At 38.3% G+C, this 22,340-nt stretch overlaps 2 protein-coding genes across 5 annotated transcripts in view; one reads left to right on the forward strand and one right to left on the reverse strand.

The window, feature by feature from the left end:
• The window catches only part of tsc22d1 (TSC22 domain family, member 1), a 55,038-nt gene extending 41,690 nt beyond the window's left edge, over positions 1–13,348 (forward strand). Inside the window, exons 1-3 of one of the 4 annotated variants that reach the window (XM_051905195.1) lie at positions 10,478–10,803; positions 11,310–11,361; positions 12,009–13,348. In XM_051905195.1, coding sequence (XP_051761155.1) covers positions 10,682–10,803; positions 11,310–11,361; positions 12,009–12,269 — 435 coding nt within the window. In that variant the 5' untranslated portion in view covers positions 10,478–10,681 and the 3' untranslated portion in view covers positions 12,270–13,348. Of the gene's footprint in view, positions 1–10,477; positions 10,804–10,830; positions 11,154–11,309; positions 11,362–11,390; positions 11,933–12,008 lie in introns of those variants that run through there. The other 3 variants (XM_051905197.1, XM_051905192.1, XM_051905196.1) reach the window with 3 other exon arrangements.
• serp2 (stress-associated endoplasmic reticulum protein family member 2) lies at positions 12,896–19,900 on the reverse strand. Its single transcript, XM_051905198.1, has 3 exons — positions 19,616–19,900; positions 15,706–15,778; positions 12,896–15,597 (listed from the first exon to the last, which is right to left on the reverse strand). The coding sequence occupies exons 1-3, from the start codon at positions 19,697–19,699 to the stop codon at positions 15,557–15,559; spliced, it is 198 nt and encodes a 65-aa protein (XP_051761158.1). The 5' UTR covers positions 19,700–19,900; the 3' UTR covers positions 12,896–15,556.
• Positions 19,901–22,340: the final 2,440 nt, after the last annotated feature.

A 22,340-nucleotide genomic window follows, 5' to 3' on the forward strand; every position in this document is an offset into this window, starting at 1 on the left:
GCCGTGAGACGTCTCATTTGTAAAAGTGGCTTAAAGCAAAGAAAAACATTCACAGAAGCCTTAACGCTCCATTAAAAGATGGAGGGCTGCTGGGTGCTTTTGATCAGTTGTTTTTGTTGGAAAGAGAAAATTTATGTGAATTATTTTTTCATAAAATATTTCAAATTAGTTTGTATTTAGTTTTTAAGTTTAATGTGCCTTATTGTCTCTAAGGACTTATTCTATTTTATGTTAATTGTATATTTATAACATTTTTCTTTTTCTTTTTTTTTGGTGAGAATTATTTACTAGTTTCACAGGATTCTGCTTATTTTAATCGCATCCTTTTGACAATGTAAAAGTGCCATGTGGAAAACAGGCCACACTTTTCATTTATGGTGCCAGTCCGACATTGCTACATCTTGACAGTGTCTGCAAACATACCGAAAAAGTCCAAAAATCGCATTAGGAGCTCGAGTGGAAGTAATACTCGTGCTTGACTGGCCGTCTGCATCAAGAACATCGTGTACAATGTAAACAACCCCCCTCTCAGATCCCCCTCAATTCGCCTACATCCCAGCTATTGTCTCACTCGATCAGCCCCAACGAACTGGAGCTTAACCGCACCATCAATGGCTGTTTGTCTTTGGTGTACAGCTTTTGAAGTGTTCACTTGAGAAAAGTGCACTTATAAAGCGGTGAATGCTACAATATATTGCGTGCAATAGGGCTATAAGGTTCACACAATGCAAAATAAAACGGGTGCGTAAATTCCCAGAGTCTTGCATCTCTACAGTGCCTCGTCTGTCACTTTATATAAAGGCTACAGTGCTTCCAGACAAAAGGAGAGGGCGGACCGGTGCAAATTTGGTGCATATAACAGCGGCAAGGCAAGAAGGCTTCTACTATTCTAGCCGCAGGCCTTCATGCTTTCTGTAGTGGAAACTACTTCAATGACTCGTCCCAGGTCTTTTCCGTGGCTGTTTTGCTTTTGGGCTAATCCTGCTAATTCCAGGTTTCACTCCACATTACTTATACCTGTTTCTTCTGTGCACACTAGTAGAACAGTTACATAACCACAGATGTGTAAGGAAGTCTGTGACCATTCACACTTCCCTAAACGCTGGAGGAACACGCTACTCTACGGAAAATAAAACCACTCTGCTCACGAACCTGTGGGACTACGTGCAAGATACAACCAGCAGAAGCAAACGATTTTCCATTTTAAAAGGCACTTTTTTACATGCCCATAATCTGTGCTAAAAATGTCATTTCATTAAGAGTGAATTGTGGAATTTTTAAATGTACGAAGTGCACATCTGTCTCCTCTTAGAAAAACGTCACCATATTAAGTCATTCTGAGCAGTAATTGTGCACAGTGCACGCTGAAGCTGTTCTCACATGCTTCTTTTCTTGCTCATGGAGTGAAACTTGCTGAGGTTGTCCAGTCTATTCTGTGTGTGCTGCACTGTCAGAGTTTGAGCTGGAGAATACAGGATGAAGCTCTGTTGTGCAACCTGCTGCTGTCAGCCCAATTGGCAAAATGGCACTTTCTCTCACGCAAGCGTGGCCTTCGTTTGTTCATGACGAATCCCACAATGTGATCTCACCAATCTTCCAGCTACACCATGTTCATGAGACCAGTTCGCTGTTCATGTAATTTGTAGGGTTCTTGCATAATGCATAATTGCATAATTCATATTTAGGGTGGCAGCGGGTCCTTAAAAAGTCTTAATGTCTTAAAGTTTTCCTAATAAAAGGCCTTAAATTGACTTAAATTCAGATCCGATGATTCTTAAATTTTTTTTGGTCACATTACCGCAAAAATTTCTCCAGTCTGAAGGACCTAGTGACTGAAGTGCCTATCATTGGACAGACCGAAGATTTATTTTTATTTATTTATTTTATTTTTTATCAATTCGTCATCAGAGAGAATTGAGGTAGCAGAATACAGGTTGAACTACAGCTAGCTAGTTTAAAATGAGTAAATGAAAGTTTAATGAAAAATGTCTCGAACGATGAGTCCACATGATCTCATTCCTAAATTACAATGATTCGCCTGTCTATTAAACTTTTGACAAAATCACACTGGAACATTCTGTGTTGGTGCTGCTGCTGATCCAGAGAGAACAGTTGTCATGTACAGTATAGGTATGAAACGGCTTCACAGACGGTCTTTTCAACCACACGGTATCTTTATTTCTGTTACAAATATTCATGTTATTGTAGAAGAACTGAGATAAGTGTATAGTTCGGATATAAACACTGTCTACGTTAGTGATCAAAATAGAGTGAATCATCTTTTGAAAGCAACATGGTGCTTCAAATAATGATTGTATCAATTACATTGTTACAAGTGACTGTTAAAGTCTGTGGCATTGAATTCAAGAGATTCATTCAAAAAATGCTGATTCATCCAGGAATGTGTATTTCCATCGCAGGTTTGGTCTTAAGTTTCATATAAGGTATATTAAAAATCTCAAAGTCTTAAATTTAACTTGTTTACATCTGTAGACACCCTGCTATTAATTTCCAACTTGTATAGTAGTATGCAGGGTACGCATTCAGAGTTCTAATATGTGGTAAGTTGGTGGACCATTTCAGATGGTGTTGTGCTGTACCATTGTGAATCAGGCAAAATCATAAACTAGGCTCAGGTTGAAGACTATGTGGAGAATGGCATCTGCACTCTGACTCTCAGATAAGTTACAGACACTGAGGGTGGCCGGTTGCCTAGGGACAGCCCTGCATGTCTAAATACACTGTTTGAAACATGTAACCTTTCTATAAATTTTGTGGCACTGAAGGCTCACGGGTATCAGGGAGCTGCTGACTGCAGGGCTTCTGTGAGCAGCAGTCCTCATCTGCAGCAGCAGCTTTGGCACAGCTGTTTAAACAGTGTCCATTTCAGCTCATCTCTTGACGAAACTCTCCAGGCACTTATTCAAATCATGTTAGTCTATTTTACATGTAAATATTGAGGCTGCCCAGTTCTCAGACTAGGGCTGTCATGATTACGAAACTTGCTAGTGATTAATGGTCACTCGTGTCACTTGCAGTTCAAGCTTAATACACATACACCTTTCACACATACACAGTTGTTTATTTAGATTGAACTTGAAAGCACAAGATGTATGATTTCCTTTAAGGCTTTGTAAACAAATGTTAGGGTTAGGTTTTTGACCATTTAATTTTAAATGATTGTTGTTGCTGTTCATAGTAATAAATAATAAGAAGAAATTATCATTAATAAAAAGTTGAACATTTAATTTTTTTAATTTACATTTCAATTTTTGGAGAAGTCATGTCCACTAGATTAGAGATAGACTAGAGGTAACTGGCTAAAAATGTTGGAATTATGTAAAAATGTGAAAAGGTGAAACTCGTACTGCATCATGTGCATAATGCATTATCATAATTCGAGCTGTGTTGTGGACTTAAAGTGAACTGTATTTAAACACTCCTATTTTGAGGTCATATAGAGTGCTCTCATAGTACACTACTGCACCAGAAACAGTGGGCATTTCGTAGCATTTCTATATTCCCTTAAAATTCCTTGTGTTCTCTGGCAACTAAGTGCTGTATATAAAATATCAGTTATTAAATACCATGATTTGAAATTTAAAGGGTTAGTTCACCCAAAAAAGAAAATTGTCATTAATTACTCACCCTTATGTCGTTCCACACTCGCTTTGTCCCTCCATAGACAGTTATGCAACTGAAACTTTGATGCTTCGAAATGTTCATAAAGAGATTGTAAAACTCATCCATATGAATTGAGAGGTTTAGTCCAAATTTTCTGAAGAGACTCGATCGCTTTATATGATGAACAAATTGAATTTATGCTTTTGTTCCCATATAAACATTCATCAACTCACACATCAGTTGTGGTAAACAGAAGCTCAAGCATGTTTGCTTGACGTGTGAGAACCAATGAGGTTCATTCTCATGTTACGCAGCACGTTTGAGCTTCAGCAAAAACCAATGAGGTTCATTCTTGTGTTACGCAGCACGTTTGAGCTTTAGCAAGAACCAATGAGGTTCATTCTTGTTACGCAGCACGTTTGAGCTTTAGCAAGAGCCAATGAGGTTCATTCTCATGTTACGCAGCACATTTGAGCTTCGCAAGAACCAATGATGTTCGTTCTTGTTACACAGCACATTTGAGCTTCCACACAAACAAATGAGGTTCGTTCACGTGTTACGCAGCACGTTTGAGCTTCTGCAAGAGGTTTGTTCTCGTGTGTCAAGCAGGTTCAGTTGAGCTTCTGTTTGTTCACTGATCAATGTTTATATGTGAATAAAAACCTAAATTAAATCTGTTCGTTATATAAAGCGATCGAGTCAATTTAAAAACCACTCAATTCATATGGATTAGTTTTGTGATCTTTTTTTGAATCGTCAAAGTTTCAGTTGCGTAGGCTGTCTATGGAGGAGTCAGAGAGCTCTCAGATTTCATCAAAAAGATCTTCATTTGCATTCCGAAGATGAACGAAATCCTTACGGGTTTGGAACGGCATGAGGGTGAGTAATTGACAGAATTTTTATTTTTGGGTGAACTATCCCTTACAGCACAATGATTGTGAATATCTCAGATTGTTGTGATCAGCTAAATATGTAATGATAGCCACAGGCCTATCTAGTTAGCATTTTATTTACAGTGTAATGCAGTGATTTAAAACTATCATACTCAACAGAAGATCACTTCCTTCTGAGTTAAGATTCTGAAGTATTATGAAGGCTTGAATGAAAGCCTCTGAGCAGAATGTGTTCTGCGGCTGTGTTCGTTCTGATCAGCTGTCTGTAGCCCACAGAAAGACACGTAAGTACAGGAGCCTCACAATGCCATTCAAAGCTTTCACTGAGTGTTAATTGAACAGGTAAAATCCCTCCCATTGTTGGGATCCATATTGTTGTTTTTACTGCAAGCAGTCTAAGCTAGAGAGACATGTGTGCGTGTTTCACCAGCCGCACACGCTGTAAGCCTGCGTCGGGCTACGATACTGATGAGAAGTGACAAGATAAGTCCCGGCTCAAGTGCAGGGGCCCGCCTCTTCTCTCCACAGGGGAGAAATGCACGCTTCTGTGCCGGGAAAAATAAAGAGGGGAAAAAAACATTGGGACAGGATGGGTTTGGATAGCCGTTGAGGGTTGTGAGGACGGCAGCCTCCCTGAGTGCACGGGTGTGTGCAAGAAGCGTTCATTGGGAATATTTTAATCTCTGTTGCTGGTTTATGTAACCGCCACGTGACCCTGTCAGTGACGTGACGTCACAGCTTGCCCTACTCCTGTTTTCACTCAATCGTTCACACTGTAAGATACACAAAGGCAGTATAGTAAAGACAAACGGAGACAGGACCACGGAGCTAATATAACCAGGCCTTGTGGTGGTTCAGTCTTTTACTACTGCTGGAGAAGATAAAGGGAGTGAAACAGTGGCCATGCCTCTTTGTGCATGTGCACATGTGTGTTTTTGAGTCGTGTGAGGAATAGAGGAGCAAGTTCTGTTTTTGGAGGACTGCTGATTGACACATCAATGAGAGAAACAGTCCTCCCAGTTCACGGCCGAGACGAAATGGCCATGAAGCTTTTGTTCTGGGAGTTAGAGCAGCATTTGAAAAGGTAAAGTATGTTTTACACTGCCTGGTCTTACATCTAATCTATACAGTAGTTTACACAGCATTTTCTATTCATATTCTTTATAGGAAGATATTTTAAACAGAAAAATGCAAATGCATTTGACATTATGAATGAAAGGTATGGCCTCTAATTGTTGGAGAGTCTCAGGAGGTCTTTGTTCCTCTGAGCATCATATGTGTGTCAGATTAATGAGGAAATCATGTTCAATCTAGTCTGTTGATTATATGTAAAGAAGAAAAATCGAGAGAATTGAAGCAGATTTTGATTTACAGAAGGAATGTTTGTTCAAAATAATTGCTGCATTGACATGCTTTTAGATTGCAATACATGTCAAACGTCTCCATTATTCTCTTATTTTCTGTCAGGTGTCATTTAATCTGTTTTAAAGTCATTTATATTTAAACACAGGGCAGATGCTTTCATCCAAAGCAACTCCATGCATTCCCTGGGTATTGAACCAATGACTTTGGCATTTCTAGTGCATTATGATCTTCTGTTTGAGCTACAATCAAACTTTAAGTGGAAATGGTTGATGGATGATTTTTTTCTGTTGACCTTTGTACCAAGTTTCTGGACAGAAACATGTTCTTCATGTGTGAGTACACACTTTCTACTTGTCCAATCAGGTGTTCATACAAATTGTCATATAGCTTCAGGTACTTAGCTGGAGTTTGAGTGTGCCATGGCCTGTTTTTTAATTGTGACTGTTTCAATAGTGAGATTGCGAACTGCGATTGGCGCACAAAGATGTCAATGAATAAGTAGGTTGCGTTTAGATGAGCGCTCTGAATGGTGGTTGTGTGAGGTCAGGTCATGGACAGCAGAGGTATATTTGGACTCCATAATTGCTTAAATCCACTTCCAGTCAAAGAGCCTGGAACAGCTAACAGCGTCCTGAGCTGCTTAGTTTGGGGCTTCATTTGGTGTGCCGCTGCTGCACTTGATTAGGATAAGTGATCTATTTTTACTGGATGCACACTTGGTTTAAAACCCTGCTGATGTTTCAAAGGTTTGTCATTCATGGACAGGACTTATGCAATGTTTCAGAAGAACTGAGGATATCTATTGTCAATTGGCAGGAAATGATCCAGTAAGCCTAATGAAGCATTCCTCTGTGTTTATCGGTTGGGTGTTACACCACCTTTAATGTAGTTTGCCATCTATGTGAATAGTACACACCTTTACAACAGGAATTTATGTGGAAACCAACCTAACCACAATCACTCAAGATGACAGTTTGTTGAAATTGCAAAGCTGATGTAACTGGACTGTAAAATAACCACATCTTATATGCAATTAAGGCACATTATTACACATCTTTGTTGTCAGATATTTTTTGTATTATGACTGTATAAATAATATATATTAGTGCTGTCAATCGATTATTAACTCGACTAATCACACATTTTTTCTGATTAATCGTTAATTAAAAACACTTAAGTTTTTATAGGTTTTTAATATATATTTTATAATGTAATAATTTCAGTTTATCTCCAAATTAAAACAACATAAGGAAACAACAAAGACAGTATATTTTAAATACATCTCTTTATGAATAAAGGCCAGTATAACTGATACTAATACTGCTACTGATGTCTCGATGAAACTGATTTGTTTCCCCAATTTTAAACATGAATTATAGCCATTCAACATTAGTGTAATTGAAAGCTTTTTTTTTTTTTTTTTTTTTTTTTACATTTATTAGGCTTCAAAAATATAACAACTTTTCATTTAAGTGAACTTAGAACAATTCTCACATAAACCCATAATAAATGTCATATTTAGCCTACCTGTGCCTTCCTACCTGTCTAACATAGGAAAAATACAGAAATTGAATAAAGCTAACAAACAGTCTGCACTGCATAATTTATAGCCTAAATTTAATATAGATTAATCATTATTAAAGCTATAAAACATTCTAGTTAAGAGCAGTGAGTAATTTTCTGTTACCTTTGTTCTTTGATGATCTTCAATGACTTTGGTTGCTGTCGCTTTAAGAGCTGCCGCTGCTGCACATGACGCAGATCTCACACGCGTCCCACTTTCTCATAACTGTTTACTTTCGTTTTAAGACTTTATTTAACTCATTCAAGGCTGCTCTTATGAGGATACTTGACAAAACGGACATTTTTGGCATTATTGTGTGCTTGTTCGTTCAAGTGTGACAGTACTCGATCTTTACGCGCGTCTTTCTGTGCGTCGTGTGCGTGACAGTACATTCACAGACAGTGCGTTCTCTTTTTCTCTTTTGGCGCACTTAAATGGTTTAAAAGCATTTGCATGAATAAGAGCGTGATCATATATTGTAATGCTAGCCAAAGGATGACAGAAAAAACGGATGCTACGTTAAATATTTTTAACGCATTAAACTGGAAAAAATTAATCGCATGCGTTAACGTTGACAGCACTATATAAATATAAATGATAGGGCTGTGCGATATGGCCAAAAAAAAACCTATTACGATTTTTTTTTTTAATCAATTTTGCGATTTTGATTTTAATCACAATTTTGACGCACACACGCTTTACATTCATAAATGCATTCAGTGTGAATTTAAAACATATTTCCAAAGGAAACCAATTAGAGCTTTATCAAGAAGCTGTAACATGTAAGATTATTTTTCCTATTTTTACCCAGAATAGGATTGAGAATGAATGTACTCGCAGAATGTACTGCAATATAATGCATGTTGTTCCAGGAAATCCCCTATGGACATCATATTGCTGTGAGTGACTGAATAAAAAAAACATAGAAACGCTTTGATTAAACATGAATATAATAAACAGATGACTATGACAATGGTTTTTCTGTCTTCATGCCTTCTCGGGTATGTCCATAATAATAGTGTATTTATAATGCATTGGTAATCAAAATGCTATTTCAAACACACGACTGATGTTATGAAGTAAGTTTGAAGTAAAAACACTTTATTAAATGTTGTCTTTTGTTGGATAAGAGGTTCATAAACTCTTCTCATGTTTGGAAAGTTTGTATGTTTGACGTGTTGCTTTTTCAACTGCAATGCTTTTTAGATGAAGCGTCATTTACTACTGATCACAGAGCAGCTCTTCACTAACACGCTGTGTACATATTTATATAATTAAAAATCAAAAAATATCGCAGCCTTTGCGATGTCATAATTGCACTTAGCCAAATCACGATTTCGATTTGCACAGCCCTACTACACATCTGGTTTCATGTCTCTTGTATCATTTCAGGTTCTTTCTTGGGGATTTTCTCATTTTTCCACCTAGTCTGCTTGTATATACAACTTAAAGTCAGGATATAACAGAAGTAGTGACAGATATTTTCTTCTATATTGTGACATACACCCAAGTAAAATGGATTATCAGAAAACACAAAAATGTATGGCGGGACTTGGTTCTGTCCATCAGTTGTTAATTGAATGAAGGCAGATCTGAAAGTAAGCTTGCATTCGATTATAAAAAAGAGGCAGGTTTAAGTGACTAAATGATTGGAGAAGTCCAGCATATGTCACTGGAGAGGAGTCTGTCATTTCACTGAAAGATTGACTTATGAGATTTTGATTAGGAATTACAAGTATAAAATAAAATAATAATAAAACATGCATGAATGAACTGTTCACAATAAGATCATTAATGTGCATTTAGAAAATAGAATTTGCTTTGAAAGCTGTGTATGCAGCTATGTGGTACACAGTTGGAACATCACGCCTGTTAGCATTTAAAAAGATTTTTTTTTTAAGTTTGAGATATAGCATAGTTAGATCACCATAGTGTGAGATGTATAACTGTCCTGTTGAATTAGTGTGCTTGGGTTTAGCTTAATCATCTATCTTCGGTCTCTTCTGCAACTGAATTTGCATCACACTGAGCCTTTCAGACCAAGCACATGTGTGCGCTCGGATAATATGAAGCACGCTGATGTGTAGTTAAACATGTTAATTAAAGCTCACATGAGATTAGTTAGCTGCACCTAAATCATAGGGGACTGAGTTTCATCTAAACATGCTGTAGAGCTTTCTGCATTAGGACCTGAGCTTTCAGCCATACCCCTTGAGGTCCATGAGCAGATAGATGAATACACAGGGAAAAACATGTACAAATGGTTTGTATATTTAAAAAATATATTGCAAAATGTGGTGCATTAATAGTCTGATCAATTAATAGTTTGCACGAACATTAAAATTCAGTCATTTACTCTGAATTATCATAAGACTTTTTTTCTGTGGAACACAATAGATTTTCATTTTTGGCTGAACTGTCCTTTTTAACACGGATTTCTTTTTATAATTTTTGGGGGAGTCCCTGCTATGGTTCAAGTTCCTGATGAGGCTTCAACTACTTTTGTAAGAGCGGAAACCCCCCTGCTTTAAGGGATTCACTCCACTGCAGTTCCGCTGGCTGCCGATAAGTGGCGACATGTAAACACGGTGCTCAAAGCATAGGCATTGCCCTTCAAATATTGTTTTGCCCGTGTATTTAATAAAGCTAAACAAACTGGAAATATATTTTTCAAAAATCAGTATTTAAAAAAATACTCTCTTCCCAGAAGGACCATGCAAATTACATAACATGGAGAGACAATTATTATTTCTGTCTGCATTCTGCGGTAAAATATAGATGCTGAATAATAGAAATGGGCTGTTAAGAGCTGTTGGTGCCTTGAGACTTTTGATGGAAATAACATCAACTCGCTCCAACCGGATTTTCTAATAAGGCAGGTCGCGTTTGAATAAATTATCCAGAGCGAGTCGGAAGAGCGTCGAATGGGGACGTCGCTGCATAGATTAGTCAAATACCTCTCGCTCGCCGCCAATAGCGTGCCGAGCTGTGCTGGTGTAAAATAAATTATGCAAATACCACAGGCTGCAGATATTCACCAGCGCAGAGATGAGCTGACCTTGGAGTTTCTTTGTGCTGCGGCACTGGATGTACGGTCTCTTGATAAAGCGAGCTTTTCTGCTGGGGAGTCACGGCATAATATTCCTGCAAACGCACACAAAGGATGTAATGCTGAAAAGGCTATAGGAAGGACACGCGTTCGCTTCCCTGCTCGATTTCATATGGACGCAATAGCATGAATTCTCCATGCTATTCCGTGGCGATGGATCTTGGTGTTTGTCAGCTTAGAAATTTCTCAATATCTTTTCTCTCATCGTTATTGGGGACAGAGACTTCGTCCGTCAAGCTCGACAATAGGTAAAATGACAAACTTGTTATGCTCGTAATAAACCGTCACGAGGCTAAAGCTTGTGTCATGCACGAGCCTGTGTATTGTGCAAAATTATGAGCGGTGAAAATGAAAATAGACTCGGTGCTGTTTTGGAGAAATTCGGCTCATTTACATCACAGCTGAGCGTTTTTATTGCTGTGTTTTGCTTCGGTCGGATAAAAACCCCAAGCTGTCAGCAGCTCGCCTGCTCTTTCAGTTCACTCGCAGTCCCTGAAAGATGGTGCTGAAGGCAGCTTTGAATATAAAGTGTACCTTTCTGAATGAATACAGCAGCGCTTGACGAGTTCTAGAGATTTCCACAGAAAACATTGTAGTAGTATGTGATATTACATTGCCTTGAAATGATGATTTTCGGCATTTTATGCGTTTAGGGTGACACTGTTTTGCTGTTGCCATAGTTTCTTGTGTGTTGCTGGTGTATTTAAGCAGTGAAGTAACGACTTCTCTCTCTCTCTTTTTTTTCCCCCCACAGCTCATCGGGTGCCAGTGTTGTGGCCATAGACAACAAAATTGAACAAGCGATGGTAAGTCATCCTGCTTTTCTCATCATGAATAGTGTATATTTAAACAGATATTTTGTTTACATGCCGTAAGCAGTCTGTCGAGTTGCATCAGCGCCAGAGGAATGAATTATGTAATCATTATCAAATGATTGTTGCTCTGACAGCGTCGATTCAGTGCCGTTTCGTAAATTATTTAATTGTTTTGAACATAGTAAGCTATTTAGCTTTAGTCCAGGTTGAGTTTAAACTAAAATCTGATAAGAATACGAGTTAAGTGTTTGGTGTTTGTTTGCTGACTTGCCTGGGGTTTTGCCTGCGTGCTCACGCGATCTGTGCGCCTTGTTACTGTTGCTAGGCAAACCCCAAAGCTTTTACACCTAGTTATAAATATCTCGGCTTCTGATTGGCCTGACGCGGTGTGGGACGGCCATTTTGTCAGTTTGGTGACGCCAAGCAGCATAAAGGGAGGGGAGGGACTGTGGGTAGTGAGTAGGATGCAGGTTAAAGCTTTTCAAGGCTTTATTCCAAACCCTCCTAACCGTGAACACAGCACCTCGGAGGAGATTTGTTTCCACACAACAATATGATACATGTAATAAAATGATGCTTTTGATGAATGATGAATGAACATAAAGATTTGATAATAATGCTTTGTTGTCCACTTTCAGGATCTTGTGAAGAGTCACTTGATGTATGCTGTTCGTGAGGAGGTGGAGGTGTTGAAAGAACAGATTAAAGAACTGATTGAGAGAAACTCTCAACTGGAGCAAGAAAACAACCTGCTGAAGAACCTGGCCAGTCCGGAGCAGCTTGCACAGTTCCAGGCGCAAGTTCAGACCGGCTCGCCGCCGTCGTCGTCCACGCAAGGAGCGCAGCCGCCTGCCCCGTCGGCCCAACTCGCAGCACAAAACTCGGGACCTTCGGCGTAGCACCAGTATGAAAGCTCCTGTTAAGGATGACGAGTGGCTCGAACCGTAAAGGAAACGGACTGAAGCTTATGAACAAACATGCCTCGCTCACATGTTAGACTGATGAAATTTGCACACCTTTCAAAACTTGACAAATGTCGTATACACCAGTGACAATCCAGTTGGCTGAGGTGGGACGTTGCCAAAATCCACAGAATGTGATTGTCAGGTTGAAGAAAACAATCGGAGAGGACGTTATATAAAGAATCACTGTGCCTGTGTCTAAAGTCACGTTTGGTTTTCAGTCAAGGCTGTTTTCCATGTCTCCCTTACCTTTGTAGTGTAAATGCTGACGGTGGTCTTTTTAGACTGCGAGCTTCTAATAAAGCAAGCACTTTTATGGTGACGAATGTGACGAAACTTTGAAGATCTGCCGATCTGTGCCCCAGCTGGCATGGGGAAGGCAGACGCATTGATGACTTCCATAGTTGCATTGGTGTAATCATGATACTTTTTTGAATGAAGAAAACGAGGAGGTATGATGCTTAAATTCTGCATTCGTTCTCTGCGCAGTGAGAATGACGGATGAGACGCAAGCTGAATTTCGAGGTGGACAAGGCTGTATATTATTGTATGATTAGTGTAAGTATTTTGTAAAATAGCGATATCATGTGAAACGGTAAAAGAGACACTATATAGGTTGTACATATTTGAAGGGTAGCGAGGTAGTTGGCTTACCCAGGAGACAACATCCTTTTTTTTTTTTTTTTTAATGCTGTTAAGCAGGAACAGTCTTACGATATTTATCTGACAAATGGAAAAACTACTCATCTAACACCTGCTGTACACTACTTTGTGATGATTTTGAAGTATTACACCCATGTGATTTCTGTTTTCAGTTTGGACAGTGAAGTATTCTGGATCAATCTCTTAACTTACAGTTACTCTTGACTATCATATAGCTGACATGGATTTGCATTGTGTACAACTTGTATGCTTATGTTCTGTGCATGTTCTCAAACCAGGAGATAAGTTGTAAAATACTGTAATTGCACTTGCCAGTTGCACTTCACAACTCTCAATAAAGTCATGTTTGTGAACACCGTTGGGAAGAATCCTTGATGCTTTAGCTTCTGTGACATCCCAGGTGTATTCTTTTGACTGGACTACTGAATAAGCTTGATAACTATGCTAGCCAGGGTTTATATCATAGTACAGGGACATGATTCTACATACTGGTGAGTATTTATACAGTATCATACTGCGGTTGCTGCTTTTTTCAGTTCAGATGTTAGGGCCAAACAGCTGTAGTTAAGCTAAAATCATTGTTTCTTGAAGACGTGATGGAACTGAAGTATCGACAGATATTTTCTTCTTACGTCTTTTCTTGTGATGTACATCCAAGTGTAACATTATTGTAAAGGAAAAATAAGTATAATGACGTGACGGGTCGGGTCATTTTTTTGTCCAAACGCCTTAATAGTAAAAAAAAAAAAAAAAAAAAAAAGATATGACATCCAAAGTATATAAGGCAGTACAACCAGATCTCTTATTGAATCCAAAAGGTTTTAATTATATTTTGCTACATATAAAGGTATTTTAAAGATTCTGAATTGTCAAAAGGTCATTCGGTTTAACCATCCAAAGGCCAATACAGCCATTTCATTTGTGATTCAAATATCTTAAAATGTAATAAATGTATATATATTTTTTATTCTGGCATGATTTTATAACATCATATATCAACATAGTGCAAAATGGTTTTAAGATTATGTGTAGAAGTTGTTGCTTTGTTATGAGAATGTCCGAAAAAATTTATTTCATTGATGTCATTCGGAGTAACCAATATAAAGGGACCATTTTGGATCAAGTCATGCGCTCAATATCATGTGACAGGATGTGACATCATTCAGACATCTGCAAAGGACCACATGGTCATAAAGCAAAGTAACTAATTCTCTTTTAACTATTTAAAAAATTCATGTTTTCACTTGCTCATACGCATGTCCCGATACATCAGGTCATTCGGTACAACCGCTATAAAACATGGAAAATGTTGTAATATTTTAAAAACTTGTACTAAATATAAAACATTTGATTGTCCTTTTGTTAGCTAGCTAGATATCAGCATGTTAGCATTGTTTGAAAATATTGTCATTCGGTAAAACCGAAATTTTGGTTAAACCGAATGGCTTTTTTGGTGACAAATTTTGTCCATCTTGTAAAAAAATGACAAAAGCAGTGTTAATTGATTATAAAAACCACATAATCTCATTGTTAACACACAATAAAACTTCAAAATTAATTATATCTCCATTATGTTTTTTTACACTTTTAAAAAAAACCTTATTTGTCAATGACCTAATAAACCTAATGTTTTCACTGGGAGATCGAGTTATATTTTGATTAAAAATTACGAGATCAAAAAAAAGAAAAGATAAAAAATAAAACATGCATCGTTCACAATAACATGCATTTTGAAAATTTCATTCTGATTTCATAGGAAATTTAAAATTGGATTACTTTGTTGAGCTTCATAGTACTGCGCATAATTTAATCTTAAATTCTAATATGAATAATGGCTATATAACAGGAATTTAACAAGAATCTTATCTAAATAAGTCCCTCTTTATGACCCTTGAAAAATCTAAAGGATTGAATTTAAAATAATTCCTCTTTCTTCAGTTTATCCATATTTTCTTATGGAGCTAGATAGAAAAACTCTGATGTTCAAAGATTAAGTATCAAGAGTCAAAAAAGGTTGCAGTTTGAAATCCAGGTGACCCATAAACTTCATAAAGATCCCTGATTCAGTGGGGTTTTCTGTAGTCTGTACAGTAATGTGCTTTCTGCTAATTTTACAAGACAAATGTACCATTTTACATAATCTACTGTAACATTTGAAAAAAATATACTTAAATGACAAAGAAAAGTTTTGAACTGCTTTTAAAAGAGCAAAACATATATGAGGCATTATCCAAATGTGTTTGACGTTTATTTGAAAAAGGCTCACGCAAACACGATTAAATAGAGAAATAGATCATGGCAATCATCAATCACAAATAAATATGATAAAAATTATAAGATGTGTCAACAACAACAACAATGATTCTGTAGAAAAGCACGTGTTCCCTTCATCTAGGGACACTGTAAACATGTGTGACAATGTCATGTAGTATTGTACACTAGATCCAGCTCAGTATACAACCCTCTGACCCACAAAGAGGATTTCCACCTTCAGATTGTATCCAATCACCTAAAAAAATCTCATTCAGATGTAGGGCAGGGTATGTGAAGAACACTGGGACTCACATTCCCATTCGGATACTTTGAATTATCTGAAAAATGGCTGAAAACGAGAACGAAAAATGACAGAATCAGTTTATTACACAAACAGGAATGGTAATCAGCACATTTAAAAATCTATAAATCTAAAAAATACAAACTTTAATATTACCTGATCCACAAACAACAAATACAAAGAGTGCCAAAAGCCATGGCCCCACCGGATATTTCTCCTCCTGCGGTCGCTGAAACAGTGAAAGTTGAAGTGTTTCATAAATAAAAATATATATTTCATAAACAAAGCACAATACCCCTGTGGTCTGGAATTTTGGCAGATAAATCTGTTTACACATGACACAAATGTCTACATAATGTCACAGTAACAAAAAGAAAACAAACACCTGAAGACTTTTTCCTAGGTTGTGTTTGTCCATACACAAAATCAATTTTGTTTGTCATCAATTTGTTTGCATCATGTTATACCAAATAGCCATTTTATCTGACGTAGCCATTTTAGCCGGTTATCTTTATATAAAGGGGTTGGACAATGAAACTGAAACACCTGGTTTTAGACCACAATAATTCATTTAGTATGGTGTAGGGCCTCCTTTCGCAGCCAAGCTATTCACATCAATTCGTCTTGGGAAAGACAAATACAAGTCCTTCACAGGGACCTTAAAGGGATTTTGAGCCATTCCTCTTCCAGAACAGCGGCCAGGTCACTATGTGATGCTGGTGGAGGAAAACATTTTCTGACTTGATCCTCCAAAATACCCCAAAGTGTCTCAAAAATATTTAGATCTTTTGACTGTGCAGGCCATGGGAGATGTTCAACTTCACTTTCATGTTCATCAAACCATTCTGTCACAAGTCTTGCTGTCATGCCACCCCCTTTCAGGGTTCAATGTTTGAATCATTAGGTGCACATGGTCCTCCAGAATGGTTCAGTAGGCCTTGGCAGTGACGCAGCCATCAAGCACAGTAGGGAATGCCATGATATCCAAACCAAGTCCAAACCATCACTGATCCACTGATCCCCTGTGCATCTCTCTGGACAACAATAGTCCGGTGTTAAGCCTCTTTGGGGCTTCTCCACACCGTAACTCCCAGTGACGGTGGACTCATCAGAGAACAATACATGTTTCACATTGTTCACAGCCCCAGATTTACACTTTTGGCACCTTTGAAATTGACATTTGGCATTGGCACGAGTGACCAAAGGTTTGGCTATAGCAGCCCAACCATGAATATTGACCTTGTGAAGCTTCTGACAAACAGTTTTGGTGTAAACAGGAGAGTCGAAGTGCAGCCCTGGTTAGTACCTGGGCATCCCTTTCAGACAGCTTCCTCTTGCGTTGACAGTTACTCCTGTTGGATGTGGTTCGTCCTACGTGTTTTTATGAAGACATTACCCTGGATGCTGTGGCTCTTGATACACCACAAAGACTTGCTGTCCTGGTCACAAATGAGCCAGCGAGAAGCGAACCAACAATTTGTCCTCTTTTGAACTCTGATATGTCTTTCATTATGTTGTATGGATTGCAATATTTTATGTACAGCTGTGCTGTTGCTCTTCTAATTCAATAGTTTAGCCATTAGGCTGCACATATATAGGTTTGAAACCTCCAACACTATATTGGCCAGTGTTTCAGTTGCACTGTCCAACCCCTGCATATATATATATATATATATATATATATATATATATGAGCTCAAAAGTTTACATACCCCTTGCAGAATCTAGAAAAATGTGAATCATTTTAACAAAATTAGAAGGATCATGAAAATTGCATGTTATTTTTTATTTAGTACTGTCCTGAATAAACTATTTCACATAACAGTTGTTTACATAAAGTCCACAAGACAAAAAAAATTGCTGAATTTATAAAAATGACCCTGTTCAAAAGTTTACATACCCTTGATTCTTAATACTGTGTGTCATTATCTGGATGATCCACGACTGTTTTTTTGTTTTGTGATGGTTGTTCATGAGTCCCTTGTTTGTTCTGAGCAGTTAAACTGAGCTCTGTTCTTCAGAAAAATCCTTCAGGTCCTGCAGATTCTTCAGTTTTCCAGCATCTTTTGCATATTTGAACCCTTTTCAGCAGTGACTGTATGATTCTGACATCCATCTTTTCACACTGAGGACAACCGAGGGACTCAAACACAAGTATTAAACAAGGTTCAAACATCCACTGATGCTCCAGAAGGAAACACATTGCATTAAGAGTCAGGGATGTAAACTTTTTGAATTGAATGAACATAACAAATTGTACTTTTTTTGTCTTCTGGGAAACATGTAATTATCTTTTGTAGCTTCCAAAGGACAGAACTAAATGAAAATCAACTTCTTGTTCAAAAGTTTTCACCCCTGACTCTTAACGCATCGTGTTTTCTTCTGGAGCATCAGTGAATGTTTGCAGCTTTTGTAATAGTTTTGTCCGAGTCCCTCGGTTGTCCTCAGTGTGAAAAGATGGATCTCAAAATCATATAGTCACTGCCGGAAAGGGTTCAAATATGCAGAAGGTGCTGGAAAACTGAAGAATCTGCAGGACCTGAAGGATTTTTCTGAAGAACAGAGCTCAGTTTAACTGCTCAGAACAAACAAGGGACTCATGAACAACCATCACAAAACAAAAAAACAGTCGTGGATTATCCAGGTAACCACACACAGTATTAAGAATCAAGGGTATGTAAACTTTTGAATGGGGTAATTTTTATAAATTCTGATATTTTTTTTGTCTTGTGGACTTTATGTAAACAACTGTTATGTGAAATAGTTTATTAAGGACAGTACTAAATAAAAAATAACATGCAATTTTCATGATCCTTCTTATTTTGTTAAAATGATTAGCATTTTTGCAGATTCTGCAAGGGGTAAGTAAACTTTTGAGCTCAACTGTATATATATATATATATATATATGGAATACAGAATTAAGTTCTCTTTCTTGTCTTTTTGTTCTTGAATGGACACATATACACAAAATTATGTCAAAGTGCCCTCGAAGTGCTCTTGGTGAGTATCCTCGTAAACACTGTCACTTATGTCTTAAGTGAACATAAACAATTGAGGAAAAAAAACGGATGCACATCATTATATTGGATCTGTGCATTAGCTCTTAAAGGGACAACAGCCTAATATAACTGCTGCCATCTGTCATTAATGTTAATTAAACAAAAGACAAAGAGAAAATGACTTTTGTAGCTTTAACAAAAATTTACTATATTTAATTTATACAGTGAAGACTATGCAAAGTAATTTTACATTTGATTATTCAATTTCTGTACCTATACTGATAGACTTACCTGAAGCACATAAAGCACTGTTTTAGGCCTATTTCATTTGTATCTTCGTTCTATTGTATTTATGCTTGTAATTTGTTTATCATTTTGCTGCTGCACTCCCCTGCAAAATCACCCCTATATATATATATATATATAAAATCAGATCCACATATGACTTTTTGGATGTTGATAATCACTATTGGGTTTATTTCTGTCATAATGACCGAAATACTCATTAACATACTTCATCATGGGTTCTTCATCATGCATTAACTCTTGCCACATTCCCACAGCAAATACAACAGCAGCTTACCCTACATGGCAAAATGATTTCATTGGCGCCTATGGCAGATGTTGTGACCCAGTTTAACTGCACCTTTACAAGGGAGGGTCACCAATGGTCAGATTAGTTATGTGCATCTGTCATCAGCTTCTACAACTGTGGCCATGGCAACAACACAGGCGTCAACGTTAACTAAATCTGGTTTGCATCACGCTTATTGACTCATAAAGCTTATTGAGCAGATTGTGATTATGTAAAAACAATAGCACGTTTACGTTGCATGCGAATTAAGCCTAATTTAAGATGATCCCCGATACTGAAAAGAATTAGATGAAGAATTAGACTTGCACTCGCCTCATATGATGTTTAAATAAAACACCATCGTGAAAACTGATGATGGCCTCGAAATGAGACACGATAACCCCAAATCATGCACATAAAAGCGAAATCCATACATAAATGGCACAAGCATCATTCATTTACGTTTATACAGACGACAATGACAGTCTTACCAGGGTCTTCGCCACGTTCCCCCTCTGAGTGATGTTTTTGCTGTGCTTCTCGTTTGCCATACGGATCCTTTGTTTTGCTACCATCTTCCGACCCAGCGTATATGTATAAATTAAACGCTACAGCAAATCAAATATATTGCTTTATCTAAGGTGATGCTTCAGTCCCCTTCCCTGCACCTGCTCCCCTAAACCGATTTATGCGGGACGGAAGTGCGCCTCCATGTAGCCTAATAACGTCTAAAGGGACGAGCTCCCTTTTTAGCTCAGCTCCATCTCCCAGCTCCATTAAACTGCCCATATTTCTATTTTTCGTTTATATTTTTTTATTCACAAGTGAACTTAAAACCTTGATTTATTACACTAAAGGTTAATATGATGATGACGACAACAACAACAATAAAAATAATAATAATAATAAATATGAAACTAAATAAACATGTTATTCCCTGCTGGGAAATCCAGTGGAAACTGGTAGTTGTTTTGGAACATGGTAGTTCCATCCAGCTGTTTATTAGCTGATTCAAGCAGGTCACAGCTGTGCAGGATGGTTATTAGCTGGTCCAAGATGTTCACTAGCTGGGCCAAGCTATTAGCAGGTCCAAGATGGTCACTAGCTGCATGGTCTAAGCTGGTCACTAGCTGGCCCAAGATGGTTATTAGCAGGGTGAGCATGGTCACTATGGGCCACGCTGGTCATCTGTTCCAGAATTGTCATTAGCTGGCAAAAGATGGTCACTAGATGGACCACGCTGGTCATCTGTTCCAGAATGGTCACTAGACGGTGAAACCTGATCATGAGCTGGTCCAAGATGGTCACTAACTGGCCCAAGATGGTTATTAGCAGGTCCAACATGGTCACTATGGACCACGCTGGTCATCTGTTCCAGAATTGTCATTAGCTGGTAAAAGATGGTCACTAGATGGACCACGCTGGTCATCTGTTCCAGAATGGTCACTAGACGGTGAAACCTGATCATGAGCTGGTCCAAGATGGTCACTAACTGGCCCAAGATGGTTATTAGCAGGTCCAACATGGTCACTATGGACCACGCTGGTCATCTGTTCCAGAATTGTCATTACCTGGTCCAAGATGGTCACTAGATGGACCATGCTGGTCATCTGTTCCAGAATGGTCACTAGCCGGTGAAACCTGGTCATGAGCTGGTCCAAGATGGTCACTAGCTAGTGAAAGCTGGTCATTAGCTGGTCCAAGATGGTCACTAGCTGGACCAAGTTGGTCATAGCTGTCCTGAATGGTTATTAACTGATCCAAGATGGTCACTAGCCGGTCCAAGTTTGTTATTAGAGGGTCACTGGATGGGCCATGCTGGTCATTAGCTAGCTGGTCTAAGATGGTCACTAGCTGGTGAAACCTGGTCATAAGCTGGTTCAAGATGGTCACTAGCTAGTGAAAGCTGGTCATAGCTGTTCCTGAATGGTCATTAACTGATCCAAGATGGTCACTAGCCGATCCAAGATAGTTATTAGATGGTCACTAGATGGACCACGCTGGTCATAGCTGTTCCAGAATGGTCATTATCTAGTCCAAGATGGTCACTAGCTGGCCCAAGCTAGGTTTTAGCAGGTCCAAGATGGTCAATGCTTATCTAGGATGGTCACTAGCTGGTCCAAAATGGTTATAGCTGTTTTTAGGATGGCCATAGCTGGTCCAAGATGTTATAACTGTTTTTAGGATGGTCACTAGCTGGTCCAAAAGGGTCATAGCTGTTTTTAGGGTGGCCATAGCTAGTCCAAGATGGTCTGGTCCAAGCTGGTTATTGTCCTGTTGTTATTAGTGAATCAAAGCTGTTTATTCGCTGCTCTAAACATGTAGTTTGCTGTATTACCAGATACTAAGTTGCAAAAAATCACCTTGATCTGGCATAACAAGCTGGATTGTTGCTTGTCCAGTTTGGAAAATCTAAAAAACACCTAATAGCTATTATGTTCCAAAACTCAGCTTGCCACCTTACCAAGCTGGATTTTCCAGCAGGGATTTCCTTTAATGCCTCCTCCTAACATCCTAAATTATTATTCCCAAGTAACTTTAGGTTGCAGTGGACTTTTGCATGTCCTTTTAATTCTTTAGGGAGTACAGTGCTTTCCCACTGAGTTTTCCCACAACTGTCAAGGTGAATAAAGCCCTATTTTTGCTGTATTTTTGAGTTGGTGCCAGTTAGTCAGATACGAGGTTGCCTCAGCATTCGGCACAGGTCCTACAAGACGATAAAGTGGTTGCTTAGCAACTGCATCAAGGGGGTTGTGCACAGCAGCGCACACCTTCAATGCCATAGCAAAGAGCTCAGGCATTCTCTGGGCTCATATTTCACATTACAACGCATGTTGTGATGCAGGTCCACAGTGCACTTTCCATTTCTGTCTGCTGTGTTCAAGACTCATCCAGCCATGAAAAATGCCACATTGTGCAAACAGCTGTGCAATATTGTGGTTGACATTTTTTTGAGATGTTCTGATTCATATATATATTTGCTTTATCTCTTTTATATGCTAATCAAACTCTAAGTCCCTCCGAGCATCAACACTACATAATTTTAATACAAGAAATATTAATCAGCATTAGCCATTCATTTCTTAGCCTTCAGGATGATGAATATTTTGAGGGATGAAGCCCTTATATGTTACATATCACAAATGTTCTCAAGGTCACGCTGAGTAACAACTGTGTTTCACAGCAACACCGCGTTGACTTTCTGCATTCCACTCA

The sequence above is a fragment of the Ctenopharyngodon idella genome, chromosome 9, assembly GCF_019924925.1.
Source record: "Ctenopharyngodon idella isolate HZGC_01 chromosome 9, HZGC01, whole genome shotgun sequence".
Classification (NCBI taxonomy): Eukaryota; Metazoa; Chordata; class Actinopteri; order Cypriniformes; family Xenocyprididae; genus Ctenopharyngodon; species Ctenopharyngodon idella.

What these genes read in the sequence shown, in the direction of transcription:
- serp2 (XM_051905198.1), bottom strand. Translation starts at nt 19,699, where the DNA reads ATGGTAGCAAAACAAAGGATCCGTATGGCAAACGAGAAGCACAGCAAA. An exon ending in GGAACGTGGCGAAGACCCTG is followed by an intron (nt 15,779 to 19,615) that starts GTAAGACTGTCA and finishes TCACTGTTTCAG; the next exon opens with CGACCGCAGGAGGAGAAATA. An exon ending in ATTTGTTGTTTGTGGATCAG is followed by an intron (nt 15,598 to 15,705) that starts GTAATATTAAAG and finishes TCTCGTTTTCAG; the next exon opens with CCATTTTTCAGATAATTCAA.